Below are 19,217 nucleotides of genomic sequence, written 5' to 3' on the forward strand. Positions count from 1 at the left end.
ATGCTTTTATTGTTTTGCATGGTTTTATGGCAACAATAATGTCCTTGATCATCTGAGGATGTCAGCCCCCCCCCCACCCCCCCCACCCCACCATGTAACCACAGCCATAACAGCAAACTATCCTTTATATTAATGTGCAGGGCGTGTGTGTGTGTGTGTGTGTGTGTGTGGTGGCAGCCGAGAGAAGCGTAGTGATGCCGACATAAATTGGAAATACAGAGTGTGTCATTGAACTGAACCTCTAGGCCTCCTTTCAGTTCAGCAGTACGGTAATTGTGTGTGTGTGTGTGTGTGTGTGTGGGTGTGTGATGGAGAGACTCGGTGTAAACTACCCATGAAATTGAGATTCAGAATGGAGTTTTCTGTGTTTGTAAGATGCCTTAAATGTAGCCGTTTGCGTGTGACAATGCAAACTATACTTGAAATTAAGATGTGAACCAGGAGACATTCCTCTCTGTGTGTGTGTGTGCGCGTGCGTGCGTGCGGAAGCAGATAGCCGAGCTCCCAGTATTCTCACCATTCTCTGGAGACCGAGCGCGGGGGGGGATTTGAAGAATCTTTCGAACACGCTGACAGCTTGTCAAGGCCCTCCTACGACTGTAATGAATTTCAGCCTTTTGTGTTGTGTGTGTGGTCCCGCTGCACTGATAAGCCCTGGCACTAACACTCGCTCCTTGTTAACTGTGTGTGTGTGTGTGTGTGTGTGTGTGTGTGTGTTGGGGAGGTGGGGTGAAGGGGGGAGGGGGGCTGTGACATGGTGTTTACACGCCTTTGAGCAGAAATAGGTTGACGCGTCGCAGTGTTTGTCAATAATGATGATGATTACCACGTGGTTGGGTAAATGTGCGTGACTGTGTGTGTGTGTGTGTGTATGTAATGAAAGCCAAGCCAAAGTGCTTCAGGAATCACGATGATTTTTATTTTTTTATTTATGGTGCTTGAGTATTCCTGTTTTATACTTTATACTTCTACTCCACTACATTTCAAATCTGTTAGTTAGAAAGTGCCCCAAAACCACAGGTCAGGTGTGATGAGTGGGTCTCTTCAGTACATCCAACACAGAGAGCGATCTTTTTCTGTGTGTGTGACGGCCATCGTTTCTGAACCTCAACTGCATGTGTATCATAATATCGTAACCATGACGACAAAGCTCCCCTAAACTCAGCGAAGTAGTAATTTCAACCTAAACTACGATCTTTCCCATAAACTTTAACCACGTGGCGACCTCCAGGGCTGTGAAAAAAAGAAGCTAACGGCGAACGCGGTCCAGCACTGCATTTCCTCAAAAGGGCCGCTTGAGGAACTATTTAAAATGTAGGACTTTTGTTATTTCTACATCCTGGTATTGATGCTTTTACTTAAGTGAAGGATCGGAACACTTCCACCACTTCAAAAACGTTCATCCTCACCCTTCTCCACATTTCAAAAAACCTAACACTAATTCTCAGCTCTGCGTCGGCTCTCTGCCCTCACCTTCACCTCCCGCAGTTGAATAGAATAATATATAAACCCACTAATCGGTGTCCTTCCACCGAGATCTGCATCCACACACACACACACACACACACACACACACACACACACACACACACACACACACACACACAAGCTGTTGTCGGAGTCGGGGCTGGCATGTATCTTTGTGCCTTGTCATCACATGCTCCGACTGAGCTCTAAATGTCACCGTGTCGTCACTCTGCATTTGAAATGCCTCTCTCTGTGTGTGTGTGTGTGTGTGTGTGTGACACTGACGTGTGTATCCATTTGATGGACACACCGCTGCTCTCCGCCTCCCTTTGTACGGTGCCTGCGAGCACAATGATGCTCACTGCATTGATTTTCTCGTGCCATTTTTATAATTATGTCCCCTCCCTTTTTATTTGTCCCCCCCTCTCTCTCTCTTACTCTCTTTTATCCTGTCTCTCTTATCTCTGCCCTCTCTCTTCTTCTTTTTCTAATTCCATCCCCCTGATCCATTTTCATGCCTCACTGTGCCCGTGGCTTGTTATCTCGGCCCTTTCTCTTTCTTTTTCCTGTTTGATCTCAACTTCTTAATTTCCTCTCTCATCTACGTCACTCGGCTTTGCCCCCACCACACCCCCACCCCACCCCGTCCCACTCGCTGTGATGGTCGTCATTGTTTCTCTTTTTGCTGCTTCTGCCTTCGCCTTATTGTTCTTTTTCTTGCCATTTCAGATTTTTCTCGACTTCTTCCTCTTTCCAACGGAGGCGTTGTTTCTCTCCGTTTCGCACCCACAGAGCTCTTTCCTCTGTTATTGTCTCTCATTCATTTTCTCTCTTTTTTTCTGTCTTTTCCTGCAGCCTCTCTGGAGTGCAGTCCATCTTCACCATAGCCCGAAGGAGGAGGATGCCAACCGCCCACCAGCCTTGCCAACATCCACCCCCAATATGTGATCCCCCCGAACGTGGAACAATCTCAGCTGTCCGTCTCACACCTTTGGTCTCCCTCCTCGTCCGATCTGAGAAAAGAAAAGAAAAAAATTTCCCAGCCACTCCTGAGAAAGCTCTCACGAGTTCTGACTCGCAGTTTCCCTCCCAGTCCAAACAATCCCTCAGAGCTTCCTGGAATCCGCCCAATAGTTTCCATTACAGCCGCCCATCTTCAGTCATTTCGGACCCTTTTGAAGCCGGGCCGCCACCAGACCTCTCACGCTACGCCTCCTACGCACCTCTCAGAACCACTTCGCTCTCCTCTCCCTCAAGATCCGCGCCTAAAAGCCCCCTCCCCTTAACCTACCCAGAATTCATCACTCGCTTTGGCTGGGTTTCCTAAAAGCATTCAAACGCACGGATGATCTCCGCACCATCGCCTTGGGATTGGACGCTAGTCCGTGTGCTGATTTGCTTTTCGGGGAAACCTAACCCTCGCAGTAAAAACCGACATCTATAACCCACTTCTTCGTCCAGACGCGATCTCTTGGTCTGTTTGTGGCATGTTAGCTCCTTCATCCTAGCGCCTCAGTTCTAACCGTACGTGCTCTTGCTGTGAGCTCTGCCCTATTAGACTTCCAGTAGTGGCAACATAACTGCAACCCATCAGATATTGCCCCAACTCCTTCCTTTAATCTCCATCTTTATCTCCCGCCACAACCACAAAAGGGGCGACGCATTTTACCCCGCAGCCACGCGTGTGTGTTTTGTGCTCTCATCCTGTGCGTAGCTCGCCCCGTGAACGTCCGGTGAAGTGTCCGTATGCTGTCCTCGCTCTTCGCCCTCTCCATATTGCGGATCACCCTGTTAGGTTAGACAGTAAGCGTTGAGAGAACTTCACTGTGGAAACAGCCGAGAGTTCTTCGGGGGGGGGTGAACACGGAACCCGGCGTCGCATTAAGCGCGGTTAAGTCGGCTCCCTCCGAAATGAGCGACGTCGCTGTGAAAAGCAATCTGAAGGAGATGGAGCGGAACCTTAGGGGAGGGCGGGGCGGGGCGGGGCAGGGGGGATAAACTGCGCTAAGGAAATTCCCTCCGTGTCCCTAAACGTACTGTGTAGGTGAACCGGGAAAGAAGGGAGAAGGAGTGGCTGACTGAAAAAAAGAAAAACAAAAGGAGCAGGAAGAGCAAAAAGGGCTCCGTAAAGCAATAGAGACGCTTCGACTTGGAACTCTTTACGGCCAATGAGGAGAGGAGAGGAAGACAACAAGACATCACAGATAACTTTCTCATATCCTGCCCTCTGTATCGCCGACTCTTTTATTGCTTTGTCTGTTCTCCCATCTCGCGGCTTGAAACTATTTTCAGATGAGATGTATTGGGGGGGGAAATAGTGTAGAAAAGGAGACGTGCTGTGAACAAATGCTCATCATGGAAATGTTGTCTGTCAGTCTATTAGGAAGATATTGTATTCATCTGTGATGGGGAAACCCAGAAATCTCTGCTGTCGATGTGAATAATGGCCTCTCACTGTTGATATTCTAGGTGTTTTTGACTGCACTTAAAGAAAAAGCACAGGTGTCTGTCACTAAACCAAACAGCTGTTACTCGGACCATCTTCTTCACCATGTGTGTGAGTGTAAAGGCATTCTATCAAATCCTGACCTCTCAATATCAGATGCTGGTTTCAGTGTACTGGAGCGATATTTAGCAAAAAGCTCGCATCCACGCCGGCGTAGCATGAGCTGTTGTCATGGTAACAACATCTTTCCCTTCCTGGACTGGAGCTGTCAATCAGAGGTGCATAAAATAGCTGCTGCGGTTCAGGGTGTGGGTTGTGGAGGGGGGGCAGCGTCTGCCCCAGAGAGCCATTGCGCTTTAATGGGATTCTATTTGTACAGGAGTCCCTCTGTGTCCAGCCATCCATTGTTTGGATAGCAGCTGTAGCCTAATGCGGCCAAGACCCTGTGAGCAGATTGAATATTATTGATCAACTCTTCGGGACATGCAGTCGGTCCTCCAGGACTACAAAAGCCTCAAGGAGCGTGTGTGTGTGTGTGTGTGTGTGTGTGTGTGTGTGTGCGCGTGTGTGTGCGTGCATGCCGACAGTCACATAGGAATGGAGTTGTTCGGGCTAAAACACAAGTGGCTATTTCACGGTCGAGCGGAGATGCCGTGTCCATGCCTGTCAAGGCCACCGGGGGGGGGGGGGGGGTGCTGAAGCTTCCGTTAAGTTTGGAATTCCTCCACTGTCAATATGTGAACTGGGAGAGATGGTGAGCAGTGGTAAAAGGTTGGCGAGCTTGATAAGATCCCATGATTTTGTGATATAACTATTTTCATCAATATAATGAATTAAATGATGATGATGATGATATTGTTTAAAATATTCAATGTCACCTCTTATTGTCATTAAAGTAAGAGTTAGACATGTTGGGAGATGCACTTATTCTTTGAGATGAGAACATTGGGTTCACTCTCATGTCTGTGTATGAAGCTACCGTCAGCGCGATCCATTAGCTTAGCTTAGCATAAAGACTGGAAACAGCTAGCCTTACTCCGTCCAAAGGCAACACCAGCACCTTTAAAGCTCACTAATGAAGAAGAGTAACATCTTATTTGTCTAATTGTCATTTGTGAAGTTCGGGGGTTTTTTTGGTGACCCCTGACAAATCAGGTTCAAATGTATCTCACAATAATCAAGCAAAAGTTATCGTCTGCTTATTCGCTTCCTTACCACGAGTTAGATGACGTGATCAACACCACTCGTCCATTAAATATTAACCTACATTCTGAAGTCAGTTAGCCTAACGTACAAACTGTTTGTGTCCAAAGCAAGCGGCTACATCAGGTGCGGAGAAATTAAGCCAACGCAGAGAAGCCAAAAACTGCAGATCCATTATTAAATGGCCACTCGATGCTGGCTCCATGACGGAGGAAATCCCCAGAGACCCCCCCTTGTAAAAAATACCCAACTTCACATGTTAGATGGCCACATCTGGACACACAATAAGCTTCACTTTGGCTCTTCGGAAACCTATGGGTGACGTCACGGAGACTATGTCTATGTTTTATTCAATCTATAGTCCAAAGCCACATCTAGAGCTGTTTATCTGTACACAAACCGCTAACGGTGGAAGATACATTTCCGCAGCTTTAGACAAGAGTCTAAAGTAGTTATGTCCCTGTTTCCAGATTTTATGCTATGCTAAGCTAAACTAACTGGCTGCTGACTGTAGCTTCATTTAGCACACAGACATGAGATTGACATGGATCTCCTCATCTTAAATCGTGGCAAGACGGAAAAAACAAATGTCAAACTAACTAAGTTTTGCTCGGATACAGTAAGACGCCTTCACATTTGCACATACGGGCCTGACAAAACCAAGGTCCGTGCATTCCCATAATCTGTCGGGGGGAACACAAGGCTGACTTTTTTTTTTTGTGATCTTACAGCATATCAACCACTTGCATTGAATTTCATCATACTTTTGATTGCGTGGCCCTGTAAAGAAAGCACTGTGTTTTTGCTCTTACCACCCATTCCAATGTGGCTGTAAAGGATTATTGAAAGCATTTGTGTCAAAATATATTCTCCCAAATCGTCTTTGAAATAAATTTCCACAAACATCACGCAGGCGGTCTAAACTTCTGGATTTGCTTGCAGGCTGTCCACCACATAACAAATGTAGCAGTGTGTTTAACCCTGGGTGTATGCATTCAAATATTGATTCCTTGTCGTTACTCTCCGGTGTGTGCTCCTGCTCCACTCATGCAACGGTGGGGGAGGGGGGGGTGGTTCTGGCTCTGATATCCAGGTATAACCAGCTCCAGATCTGGCAACTATGCCAAGTTGTCCGTGGACTTGCCTGAACTGGCTCAGCCCACAGTACCTGTAAGAGGTTTGGCACGCACTCCCAGACGCTGGTACACAGTTACACAAGGGACCGCCACAACGAACCTCACACAACGTTATTGCACAACGACTTTCACACATGCTGGCACGCACGTTAAAACGCACACAGACCCAGACTTGCGCACACGACGCCACTACATATTCCTCAATAAATTAGCAGTAAAAACCGGTTTCACATTATGTAAACAAGTGGAGTAGCAAACATGTAGACAACTCCTCAACGCACAATCCAAACAGAAGATTCTTTTTTTCTCTCTGCCGCGTTGACAGCATGTTCCGATTCATGTTTTATGTAACCAACAGGCATGCAGACCAAGTCTCTACTCCCAATCTATCCACATACTGTATAAGGTGCCTAATGATGGATATTAATGACGATATTGACATCATGAGTATGTATAATAAACAGATTAATCTTCATGTATAAGGTGTTCTCCGTTTATTCTACGTGTAATTGGCCAACCGTGATGTTACTCTTTCTAAATCTGTTCGCTCCGGCTGTGTGTGTATGTGTGTGTGTGTGTGTGTGTGTGTGTGTGTGTGTCTACTCAAGCTCATGCATGCTGTAGACTGCAAAAACAGATTACCTGACAGATGTGGCAGATGTTGTGGCTTGGAGAGGTGCGACGTTGCATTTTGGGCCTCTAGACCCTGCAGGAGATGCTGTGGATCACAACTGGGAGTGACTGTGAGTATGCGTAGTGAGCGCGGCCAGAGGTTGAAATGTTGTTTTCTATTTTTTCTCACAGACATCAGCAGTAGCCACAGCATTTGCACGTTATCACCTCCGTTGTGTTTTTAATAGCATCTGCAGAGGCAAATAAACCTTCAAGTTAAGTGAAATGATGTTAAAGGAACCATTGAGAATTTGAGAAAATACTCTTATTTGCTTTCTTAAGAAAGTGGATACCACTCTTATGGGGCCACTATTGTAGCAAAACTGTTTGCAAAAGTGTGTGGAGAGCTGTATCTTAATCTGTGCGTGCGTAATCAGATTCTTAAATGTGTAAAACGATCTGAGGATTGTGATTGGGTGAGGAATGTGAACACTGTAGACACTGTTATCTCTGTCGGCACTGTTGGCGCCGTTTGCTGCAAGCCGCCAACTCAGCCGTCTCCATGTTTGAGAGCCCTGCGGCAGCAATAGAATTGCTCTGAATTCCGTATTGGGCACCTTTTAATTAATTATTCATAGCAGTTAGTTAAGCCATTCGATAAAACTTTGATATGCTTTATATAGTGTGAAAATCAGCTTGTTCTCTCCTTGGGGAAAAAAAACAGACTCAAAAGTATTTATATGTTTTTTGCAATAACGGAGACACCATCTTCTTGTTATGACACGAGGGAACGGGTTGCGTGAGAGACGCGGTCTTGATTTTCAGAAACTAATCGCACCAAAAAGTATCACGTTTAAATCCAACAACGAAACTGATGCCACACACACTGCGGTACCTCTGCTACATGTGCTGCAGGGTTGGGTGAGTGAGGAGGAGGAGGAGGAGGATAACAGGCGTGAGGGATGAAGAGAAAGAGAGATATGACAGAAAATCGCTAGCACTCAGTCCCCTGCCTGCCTCTCCTGATACCTGCAACACACACCCTCAGCACTCTGGGTTCTTACCGCCTGCCTGCATGAGATCTCCACAGTTTTTTTTGTTTTTTTTCTTCTATATGTCTGCAAAATCCCCCCGTCTCTCTTTTCTTTCTTTTAACTTTCGCTGCTCTACTTAAATCCATCACCTATTCCGCGTGAGCCAGCATCTCTCTCACCTGTTTTTTCTTCCTCCCTCCTGCTATCATTTTATCGCCTCACACTTTTTCCGCTGCGTCTATTTCTGTAACCGTGTTTTCTCTGTCGCCGTGGATACATCACTTTTTTTTCTCTCCTCCTCCTCCTCTTCTTCATTCATTGGCTTTTTTCATTGGCCCTCCCTCTCCTGTGTGTGCGTTTCAGCCTCATCCTCGGCCCCGGCTGTTGCGCGCGACGCTCCATCCTCCTCCGTCACGCGTTCACGTGGAGCGCGAAGCAGGCGGCTGCATGAATTAAACATCTTAGGCCGCGCACACGCTGAGCCCCTTTGGAGTGTCAGGAGGAGCACTTGTACTCAGTTAAGGAGGGCTCTGGCCACACACACACACACACCGTGAATGTTTGTCACCGTGTGTGTGTGTGTGTGTTTATATTCTACATTGAGCAGTGAGGGTTGACACGTCTGTTTCCTTCATGTTCTGGAGAGAAGGAGCGAGGAGGCTGCCTTCAGTGCTTAAGCTTTGCCGCCGCGACAAAGAAAAGTTTCTCTTTCTCATGCTCTGCTCGTCTCTCCCCGTCTCTTATCTCGTTTGATTTCTCGGTACGTGTTGTTTTCAACTAGTGGTTTGCGTCAAAACAGTTTTATTTATGCTTTGCCCCCCTCTCCCTTATCCCCCCCCTCCCCTTGTTCTATTCTCCCGCTTTTCATTTTCCCACTTTTATTCGACTTCTTTTTCTTTTGTTTTTGATCTTTTGTTTTTCGTCCTTGTGTTGTCTTTCATCTATATCCCCCCCTCCCTACATCTCCTCTCTCTGTCTCCTGCTTCATCCTGCTCTCGCTGCTCCTGTCAGTATGACTGGTGTGAAAACCTTTCAAAAGCGATTGATGTTGCTTATTTTGGGGCGAGGGACGATCCCCCTGATCTCGGTGGGCTCTTTGTGTGTGTGTGTGTGTGTGTGTGTGTGTGTATGTGTGTATGTGTGTGTGTCTGTCGTCGGTGTCTGCGAGTGGAAGCGTCAATGGGCCCGTTAGCCTTGCAGAAGTGGGCATCAGGAGAGTCTCTTCACCAGCTGAGGGGGTTAAGCCTTCTTATCAGCCTTCGCTGTGTGTTGATTCAGTTTCAGATCGAGCTGACACCCATTCGGTCGTGAACTCCCGGTCCCCGCTCTGTGCCGCCCCGGCTATTACTCTCATCTCCAACAACCACTTTTTTTTTTTTTTTATGGAGGGGTTTTATCTTGCCAGCTTTGCAACGACCAGCGTTCTGAACTGCAGAGGATAATGCGCGCTTCCGTTGCACTGATTTACTTTGGCAACCTTTTAAAGTGCAAGAGGTCTTTTTCAGGTCACTCCAGAAGGCTGTAAAATCCATTGGACAGCAGCAGCGTGCGGTGAGAAATAATTGGTCCGAAAAAATAGGAAGGTTCCATCTAGAAATGTCTACTTTCAGTTCGGCTTTCTCCGAACGTAATGCTCATACCTCAAGGGGGGTCGTTCACATGTTGTGTTTCTTTCGCCCCCAAGGCCACTGTTGTCAATGTAGACGCACGGGAGGTTCAACTGTTTAAAAGTTGCAATGCACGCGCTGCGTGACGAGGAAAAACCAATAAAAGCTGGTAGATGCTACCATGAATATCCGTCTACGGTAAATACATGACAGAGAAGTTAATGACTTTATTGCAGGAATACCCATTTTTAGACGCAATGTGAACAGCCCTTTAAGCTGCATAAATCAATATTTTTACATAAACATGGGGTCAAATGACGATGTGTAATGCGAAAGGATTGTAGAGACAAACCAGAAGATAATATTACGGTCTTACTCCCAACTTGTCACATAACACTGCTTGGTCAGTGCCTCTAGGCATCCGATACTGAAGCACAGAGGCCCCTTTTAGAGTCACACCAAGCTTTCAACTAACTCCAATGTAAACCCATCCGTGTCATTATTAGACGGTCAAAGCAACTGTTATTTATAGATACTTTCCCATCATTTTGTTACATTACTTAACAAACTTAACTAATGCCAGTTACGTAACAAACGCACTTGTTTTACATAACAAACTTAACTTATTTTAACCCAAACCACAATGTTTTCCTAAACCTAAAACCTTAAAACTGAGTAAACCTCTTTTGGAAGTTTACTTTTATATCAAATCCCTGTTTGTTACTATTTGTGTCTGGTATGTTTTCAGTCAAATAGCCATTTTTCACTCTGTAATTGCCTCTCTACTTTTCTTTGCTGTTGGTGGAGTCCTCCTTTCCCTGGTGGGATTCAAATTGTGAAGGGAGCATGCATGCATCATTTCCTGTGAATCCCTTGTATGGTTTTACGCGTTTTGAATCTCGTCGGGGACAGGAGGACTCCGTTCAGAATACTAAAGCTGGTGGGTGCATGCATTTGATGTAATGTGGAGGACAACATCCAAAATGTTAGAAACTTTGACAAACGTCTTGTCCAACACTCTGTCCAGGTGTACAGTCGGCCAGCCTGGTCTCCTAAAAGTTACGTTCCCAGCGAAACTGCATTGTCACTCTTTTGTTTGTTTTTGACATTTATGTACGTTTGTGATACGTTTCTACGAATAGTTCACAGAAGTCTGTGCAAGGAGGAGGTTGAGGTGGACGGATGCTTCAAACAAACACAGGACTTTCACCCAGCAGACCGTTGTTCGTGTCCCATGTGAAACCAAAGGTCAACTTTCCCTTAGTTTAATTTACGTACATAACAAACTTATTTTAAGCGAAACCAAAATGTTTTACAAAACTTACCAAATAGCTTTATTCCCTACGCATAACCAAGTCATTTTAGTTTTATTTTGCTTCATTTTACGAAGTAAACCTTGTGTGTTTAAATCTGCAATCGTAGTCCAGGAGACATATATCTTTTGTAACGTAAATGAGAATGCAGTTGAGTTGTATTGAAACATGATTCAGGCGATCGGGGGCGACCATGGCTCACTGGCTTAAGAGGGTTGTCGCAGGGTCAACGGTTCGATCCTCGACTGGGACGTGCCACGTGTCGGAGTGTCCTGAACAAGACACTGAACCCCCGGCTCCCCGGCGCCTGTCATTGGCAGCCCACTGCTCCCTATATACAGGGATGGGTCAAATGCAGAGGTCAAATTTCGTGTATGTGTATATGTATATGACAATAAAAAGGGGTTTCTATTTAGCAGGAGACTGAGTTTTGCCAGCAGACCATGGATGTTATTACAATGGATGTTAAGACAGACAAGTTGTTTTTATTCTGCTGCACAGTTGATGAAAAGATCAAAACAAAACAAAAATACTCCGTCTTTCAATACTTTCCAACTATCCTGTTTTTGGCATTCGGCCCCAAGTCAATTGATTCTTACTGAAGATCTAATTCTGAAAAAATAAATGGCTGTTTCATTTTTTTTTTTTTTAAAGAAGCAATTTTCTAGGCAGCTAGACACCGTAGCTTTGACCAAACAGGTGTAAATAATTAATAATTTGAAGTAAATCAAGATAAACAATGCCAAGGAACATGTGAGCCGGTGCAAAGTGTGGCTCACTGATGTGTTTATAATCGTTTTTAAGAGGAACATCAAGGGCTGCATACACAGACGATACTTATTAGTAGGATCATTTCTTTGTTGGTTTGGGTCTTTTTGTGTGGTTTGTTGTTAACTAGAAGAATCGAGACAATCGTTCCTTTTCAGATCATATTCTATTACAGCACATTGCTTCATGGCAATGGCAGATAGCATACAGCTTAATCGGGAGAGAGAACGAGAGCAACCAATTAAACTAGGTGTCACATTTTTGTATAGCTAGATATGTGTTTGCCTCTCCTGTGGTGCATAGTCTAGAGATAACGTAGTTTTTATTCCTTCAATAATTTCCTGCTCTTTTGTTTTTTTTGCCTCTCACTGTTGAAACAATCACGTAACCTCTCCGCCTCGTGATTCTAATATCTCTCCCCTCCTTTAACTAGTAAATTGAAATTAGAAATGCCTCTTCTTAAAAATGTCTTCTGGTTCGGCCCCCCACGGCGGCAGTGCGGTCACGCAGCCGAGCAGGCGACGGCGGGGATGCTACGGGCCGGCAGACGCCCACCCGCTGCCCGGTGACTTTTTCTCCCAGCACCGCTCAACATGAAGGGAAGGCCGGGGTTATTACCACTATGTTTATGTGTCAGGCAGAGTCAATTATACCTCTGTCTGGTGAGAGAAAAAACCCAGAGGGAGAGCGCATGCGGTAAACCTGTCTTCCCTCAGGCTGTGTGAGTGAATGTTTCTTAGTTGTTAGTTTTTTTTAAAGCCCGTGCATGTGTCTGTGCAAATGTGCTGGTTGCTCCACAGGTGGTGGGAGAAAATAAATCTCCACCCTATAAGCTCCCACCTACGTTCGGCAGGCCGCCCTTACTAGGGGGGGGGGGGGGGTCCAGAACCTGGGGGCCTCCAGCCAGGAGGCGCCACTGAGGATGAAGGTGTGCTGTGCGCTCGCTCGTTAAACAGCCCTGTGCCCGACCTTAATGATATCCGCCGGCACGTTTCCTCTCTCTCTCAAGCCCCCCCCCCCCCCCCCTCTCTCGCTCGCTATCTCTCTCCTCATTTCACTTTCACTCTCCCTTCAGCCTTCCACTTCTTTCTTTCGCCGCCATCTGCCTCCTTGCTCTCTCTCTCTCACTCTCGCCCCCCCTATTCTCTGTTTTGGGTGACGAAGCTGAACCCGTCTGGTGGAGGGGGGGGGATAGAGGCTCTGTCACACTTGCCTTCTAATGAGCAGTCGCTCTGCGTGCCACCAGCTCCAACGGAGCCAAAATGGCCGACACATTTCACACTGCTGGGCCCTTGATCTGTCAGGTTTATGAGTGGCTGGCTCGGCGGCTTATCGTGGGGAGGGGGGGGGGACGAAAACAAAGAACAGAAGAAATGATGTAACACGCTGCCTTTGGTGAGAAATTGTCCTGGCCTGTTTTCACTGTGTTGCGCAGAAGCAGGACAGCAAGACATGCAGGTGGTGCTGGTATCCTAGACTGTGCGTACGAGCCAATATTCATTTAGGTGCTTTTTTTCACTCTCCATTCTCATATTTAATGTCGGAGCATTTCCACTTCTCTGGTGAATGATTAACGTCGGTGTCCTAAATCGCTCCCTTACCAGAAGTGTTGTTGAGGCAGGAGCAGTTTTGTTTGTCACAGGGTCATGTTTGTCTTACGGGTTGATGATCAATAGAAAGGGGGCACGCATGGTCAAGCAACCTCGACCCGAACAAACCAGTAGGTGAAAAGGAAAACGTTTCATCTGGTTCCCCTCCGTTCTCTGCTGTACAATTGCGTTCTATTCTCAGAGAAAATCTGACCATTTCGCAACATTTTCATGCCCAAATTCCCGACAGCTGCAGATAATAGATGGGTTGTTTGGAACAAACAGAAGCGCTCCTCCTCCCACCATGTTGTGCAACCTTGCATGTGGGTTCTGGTTAACCATAGACCTTCTGATAACAACCTCACAGTTCTTAGGCAATCGTTTCCAAACGGTGTTATGCAATTACGGTCAAGATTACCCATCAGGCATTGGTTTCTGATCCAGCACGCCACAGAATGAAATGAGACGGCGTCACGCGGGTTGTGTGTTGAACTAGACAGCGTTGGACAAAATCCGGAGAGCATATTTGCTCGTGCAGCGCCGTTCGTCTAGGAAGAACCAACACACGCTATCGTGTTGTCGATAATTTCGAATTTTAAACGGAACTCAAATTATCTTAATGTGGTCTTTATCGGCACAGACCGTGTCCATGACACGCCTGAAGAAATTGGAACACTACCATTTTTTTAATGATGTGTTGCATATGCACCAAGGATCTTATTTGATAAATTTAACCTTATCAAAGCTGATAAGGTGTGTTTTGCAAGTTTGTGTGTGTGTTGTCTCTCTGCATTTGTGTATGTCTTGTGTAGATGTGCGGATAAGGAAGGAATATCTGTCTCTCCATGTGCGCATGCTGTGTGTGTGTGTGTGTGTGTGTGTATCTCAGCGTAACAAACTGGCATCGGTTCCTGACAGTCAAAGCAGCAGAGGAGATGACATCCTGTCCACACAAAGCGCAGCGAGACCCATCCAGTTCTCTCAGCACAATAACCCGCGGTGACGGGTATTCTTCTGTTCCTTAAGGACCAGCACTGTGGAGCGTTTTATGCAGCCGATCGGCTCGGGCGGGATTTGCATAATGCGTGGGCTGGAATAACGCTGAACAATAACCGTTTCAATATGAATGGGCAGTTCAAGATCTATGGCAACAAAACAGTGGGTAAACAACAATGCCGGGAACAAAAGTCACTCTCAGTGCTTCTCCCTCAGCCACATCTAAACGTCTTGATCGTCCCGTTTGGCCTACATTTGCTCTCGAACATCACGCTCCTCACATTTATCGCTAAATCGGCCTCTTAATCTCTGCCATTATGCATCTTGCATTAAATAGTCCGCCGAAATTAAAGATGACATCATTTCTGTCCCGGAGGCAATTACTCGAACGCCTCTGACGCCTTTCTCCCCCCCCCTTAAGACGCGTTGAGCGAGAGGCCTGATTTATTGATTGAGGCTGTGTATCTGCGCTGCCGTGCTCGAGGGGATGAGGAGGATTATGTAGCAGCACCGTGATGTTGTTGACACTCCTGTCTGCTTTACAGCTCCGACATGCCAACACTTGGGCGGGTGCCCGACCCTGAGTGTGTCTAAATGCGTGTGCTGAGGAGGGGCGAGGGGGTGAAGCGGGCGTGTTTGAGAGGTCAATGGAGGAGTTTTTGGCTGTGAGATAGCGAGGGATTGTGTCTGTGTGTGTGTGTGTGTGTGTGTGTACGTGTGTGTATGTGTGTGTCATCGAGGGGTGGTGGAGAGGAGGATTAGGGGAGAGAGTGGTGGGCCAGCTGGCAGCCTCTGGCTCCACTGGGCCCCGTGGGCATCCGGCTTGGTGCAAAATTTGCTCTACTGCAACAGCTGGGACCTGGGCACCGACCAAGACAGAACTCACAAACGCACAGCGACGCTCACACAGACAAACACATGCACACAGCAGGCGAAAGGTGGGATGAAGTTTCAGAAAGTCTGGAGTTCAACTGTAGCTGAGCTGCACCTTCGGTTCACCCACATTTGCAGAAAATATTCCCTAATTTAACCTTTAGTATCATTTTAATACAGTTGTCCCATTAAAGTGACGCGTGTCTATACACTTCACTGATAAGCCAGAGAATTGCGCTGATTTATCGATTAACGTTGAATTTTAGCCACCTGTCTTCGTCCAGGCCAGTATCCTCGGAAGGATATCCTTTGTGGATAATGCTGCGCCTCACAGTTTACATCCAATGCCAACATTTACTACCAATTTCAGGAAGCAGCGTGCCCTTAAAGGCACACTATGCAGGAATTGTGCGCTTACTGTTTGTGAACACAACATTCAAAGTTGGCTCCCATCTGCCCTCGGCTTAACCCCTTACCCAGGTGTTTTTCCTGTAGTTGCCTACAACCTTAAAGCAGCTATAATGACTATTTTTTTAACAGCTATGGAGTAGATGATTATGTTTGAAAGGGGTCGCTTGTTGTGACAAACCCACAGAGAATTACCCACCCAACTCTGCAGTTCCCCTCAGCTCTACTGAGCTTTACAGCTTTTTTTCGCTCGTTGTTTTGGTTTCACGTCCCACAGCTTTACAATTCTGGTTGACTCCCACGGCTCTCATGGCATTCCTTTTGACAATTGTCGGCTAAAAAGTTTTTTTTTTAAGTTTTAAGATTTGCAGAATCGTCCATTATCAACATTCTTGTCTGGCTGATAGGTTTGAAGTCTTAAGGAACAGGTTTTTTTCAAAGCCCAGATGAAAGAAACCTAATTCATAATTGATGTTGAGCCACCCAACTGGCCTGAGATCAGTTGGAGCTCCTCGGTTTCGATAGTTATAAGCGCTTCTCTTTCATGATTATCATACAACTTATGTCCATTAAAATTTGTAATCGTCTCCTACTGAGTTTAACAAGTTTCTGAATTGCTCTGTTATTTCCATGTCGGTGGGTGGTGAATAAGTGCTCAGATAAGAGAAGACATTAACTGTGCAATTCGCTTTAGTTAAAGGACATTTTTTCTATTATAAGGATAGAAATATGCTTAAATAGGAAAGGCACAGATGAATGTTTCACGTAATGTTCTTGCATTTCATTGCAACAAGGATTTGTATTTCCAGTTCATTAACTACTACAGATTAAGAAATATATTAGCTCATTTCTTCCTGTTAGATTACTTTCTCAAAATCAAAAAAAGTCACGGTAACCAAATTATTTTCTCAATGGAACAGTTGTGGTCATTGAAGTAGAGTAAGTCACAACCTCCCAAAGGAAACGAAGCGCCTTGTAGTTTCACAGTTTGTGCTTCCAGGCATCGGGGAGGCGAAAATGAGGACACGTTTTTTGGAAAGTGGGAGGCTGAAGTCATGGAGGTCGAAGACTGCTGCGAGCTGCCGAGGGAGGGAGGGAGGGAGGTTAATGGGAGTAAATCGGGGAGCTGCAGCGGTGAGGTGGAACCTTTTGAGTATTTTTTTTATGCTGACTGTCCGACTCGCCTCATTTGTCAGTGTACTCTGCAACGGCTGGCTAGCGAGCGACGGTTCGAAATAGAAAGAACTGACTCAGGATCTGATGTAGCTTTCCACTCTACTGCTCGGTTCTAATGTCCACACTTTTCATTAGTCATCCAGCGTTTACTCTAGTGCTGAAACCTTTTTTGTTCAAACGAAAAGGGTGTTTACAGGTTTTGGGGAGTACTGAGAAACAGTAGCATGAAGCCTTTTGAGGCCTAATAGCTAGCAGCTCCAGGCTACGTTAGCAGCTGCTAGTATAACACAGCCAGATCTCCGACCAAACTGTCAGTATTTGAAATGAATTGTGGTTAATGCAGCCACCAGGTTTTGACAAGGAAGAAGAATGCAAAGATTTTGATCCTTTTAAAAAAAATAAAAAATGTAATAATATCAAAGAAGTTTTAATGCTAATTTGTTGGAAAAAATGCCTCACAGTCTCTCTAATGAGTGAAAACTGAGAAACCGTACATGATTAATAAGAAGAAGAGGAGGGGAACACCAGAGTAGAAAGCACAAAGTGACCATGTGGTCAGTCAGATAGGAACAGCCCTCTGATCTTTCCACCCATCCGACCAGAGTGAGAGACATAACCACCAAAACGTCCATCAACATGGAAAAATGGGCCTCACCGGGCGAGCGAGCACGTTCTACCTCAATGTGCGTTATCGCCCTGATGTGTTTTGACAGCTCATCGGGAGTCCCTCAATATTAAACTCTCCTGAATGCGGAAGGGAAACAGCTGGGGCACGAGGTTAAATCAACATGTCGTGCCTTCTCCTCTCTCCGCAACACGCACTCGCACACGACGGCTCTAGTGCATTTCATTTATTAATGCGCCCGCCCCGCGCATTCGCTTCGGATAACCCTCAAGCGCTGTGACAACGCTTGTGCAAATGCACTATTGCATATTAAGCCTCGGAAAAAAAAAGAAACCTACTGAAACAATGTCACAACGAACGGCACTTGCCGGAGCGAAAGTGCAGTGACGTAAGTGTGGTGTGTGGTGACATGAAAGCAGGTGGCGGATGGATTGATCGACTGGTTCATAGACACCATATCGAGACGGACAGGAGAAGCAGACGGGTAGAGATCAAGCGTCGCCCCACTGAGCTGAAATGCACACTGAAAGGTGAAGGCCCTCCCACCTCACGCTCACAAACACACAAAATATCCTCAGAGGGATTATAAGGCTGGCATGATGCGCACAGCATCCCATCATAATTGCTTGTGCCTTCCCTTATCTAAGTACCCGCGACAGCACCACTTTGTTAGGCCTCACTTTGATTAATTGCTCTCGCACGGAATCGCTCTATTTACCGCATGTAGGTCAGGTCGTACCTGCTAAACCATTAGGTGGCAAAAACCTCGATGTGCCCGAAATACATAGAAGTTTACTTTTAGTTTGCTTACTGCGAGACACAGCGGGGTGATGTTGCACCTGGCGCCCGACCAGGTCCTGAATTTACTCGTTCCAGAACTCAGGATTTTTTTTCGTTACCCCTCAGGTAAGCCTACATTCACGAGTCACCTAGTTTTGTTCAGAGCTGGAAGGAGTGACTTCTGGAGAGCTGTGTGCAGTCACCGAGGCTAAGCTAGCTGCTGGATGGCCAGTAAATCCCTCCAAACAGTAGAGTTGCCTGAGTGATAAGCAACAATGTCCCATTTTCCATCTCTATACAATAGAAGCAACGGGTGGCCGTGGAGGATTTGGAGTAGTTTAAAGGTGCTTTTGACGCAGCACAAAGAACCACCATTACTTCTGCTGCTCATTAAAGTAATTAGCAGAGTAACGTAGTTACTTTTTGATTGATTAATGAGTAATGTATTCAACACTGTCTTTTCAATTTCGTTTCTAGAGAAGCATATTTTTCCCGCATTACAGTCGCAGTTTTGAACGCGTGATCCGGTATTCCACGATTTAGCCAATTGCTCGGAGAATACGGTTCCCTATTGGAAACGGATGCGGGTAGGAGGTCATCCAGAGGCAGCCTGTCATGCAACGCCCGCACATTGGCTGGCAGGAGGCCTTGCGTATAATTAACCGCACAACTAGCCTTATTATTTGTCCGATATTTGCATAATAAATTCTCCAAAAGGCCTCAACACCACAAACACAATTGAGAGGTTAAGTTCAGGTCCTCAAATTAACTGAAGTGACGCCTAGCAGACCTGAGACAGCACCCACCTGTCACTCACACCTAACCGTAAGCCTTGAAATAATTTAAACAAGTGAGTAATATAAAAAATTCACCCCGTATACAGTTGTGTTGAACGGGGATATTAGCCAGAGGGACCAAAACCCTTTTTTGTACCGGCCTGTGAACATGTTTATTTCTGTAAAGTCGGCCGTTTTAAAATGGGGGGTCTATGGGGATTGACTTCCTTATGGAGCCATTCTCAAGTGGCCATTCAATGGTATCCACTTTTCTTTTGGCACTTCAGCGTTGGCTTCATTTTTCTGCCTCTGAGGCTGCCGCTTGCCAAATATCTGCAATGCTAATAACATTCCCATCAGCCTCAGCTGTAATTTGTGTTTTGTGCTAATTAGCTAATGTTAGCATAC

General features: G+C 46.0%; 1 protein-coding gene across 1 annotated transcript in view; it reads left to right on the forward strand.

Moving 5' to 3' along the window:
- samd12 (sterile alpha motif domain containing 12) overlaps positions 1 to 8,859 on the forward strand; it is a 119,538-nt gene extending 110,679 nt beyond the window's left edge. Inside the window, exon 5 of the mRNA XM_031866660.1 lies at positions 2,323 to 8,859. Coding sequence (XP_031722520.1) covers positions 2,323 to 2,354 — 32 coding nt within the window. The 3' untranslated portion in view covers positions 2,355 to 8,859. The remainder of the gene's footprint in view (positions 1 to 2,322) is intronic.
- The last annotated feature ends 10,358 nt before the right edge of the window (positions 8,860 to 19,217 follow it).

This window comes from Anarrhichthys ocellatus, unplaced genomic scaffold (assembly GCF_004355925.1).
Source record: "Anarrhichthys ocellatus isolate YVR2014 unplaced genomic scaffold, GSC_Weel_1.0 scaffold35, whole genome shotgun sequence".
Classification (NCBI taxonomy): Eukaryota; Metazoa; Chordata; class Actinopteri; order Perciformes; family Anarhichadidae; genus Anarrhichthys; species Anarrhichthys ocellatus.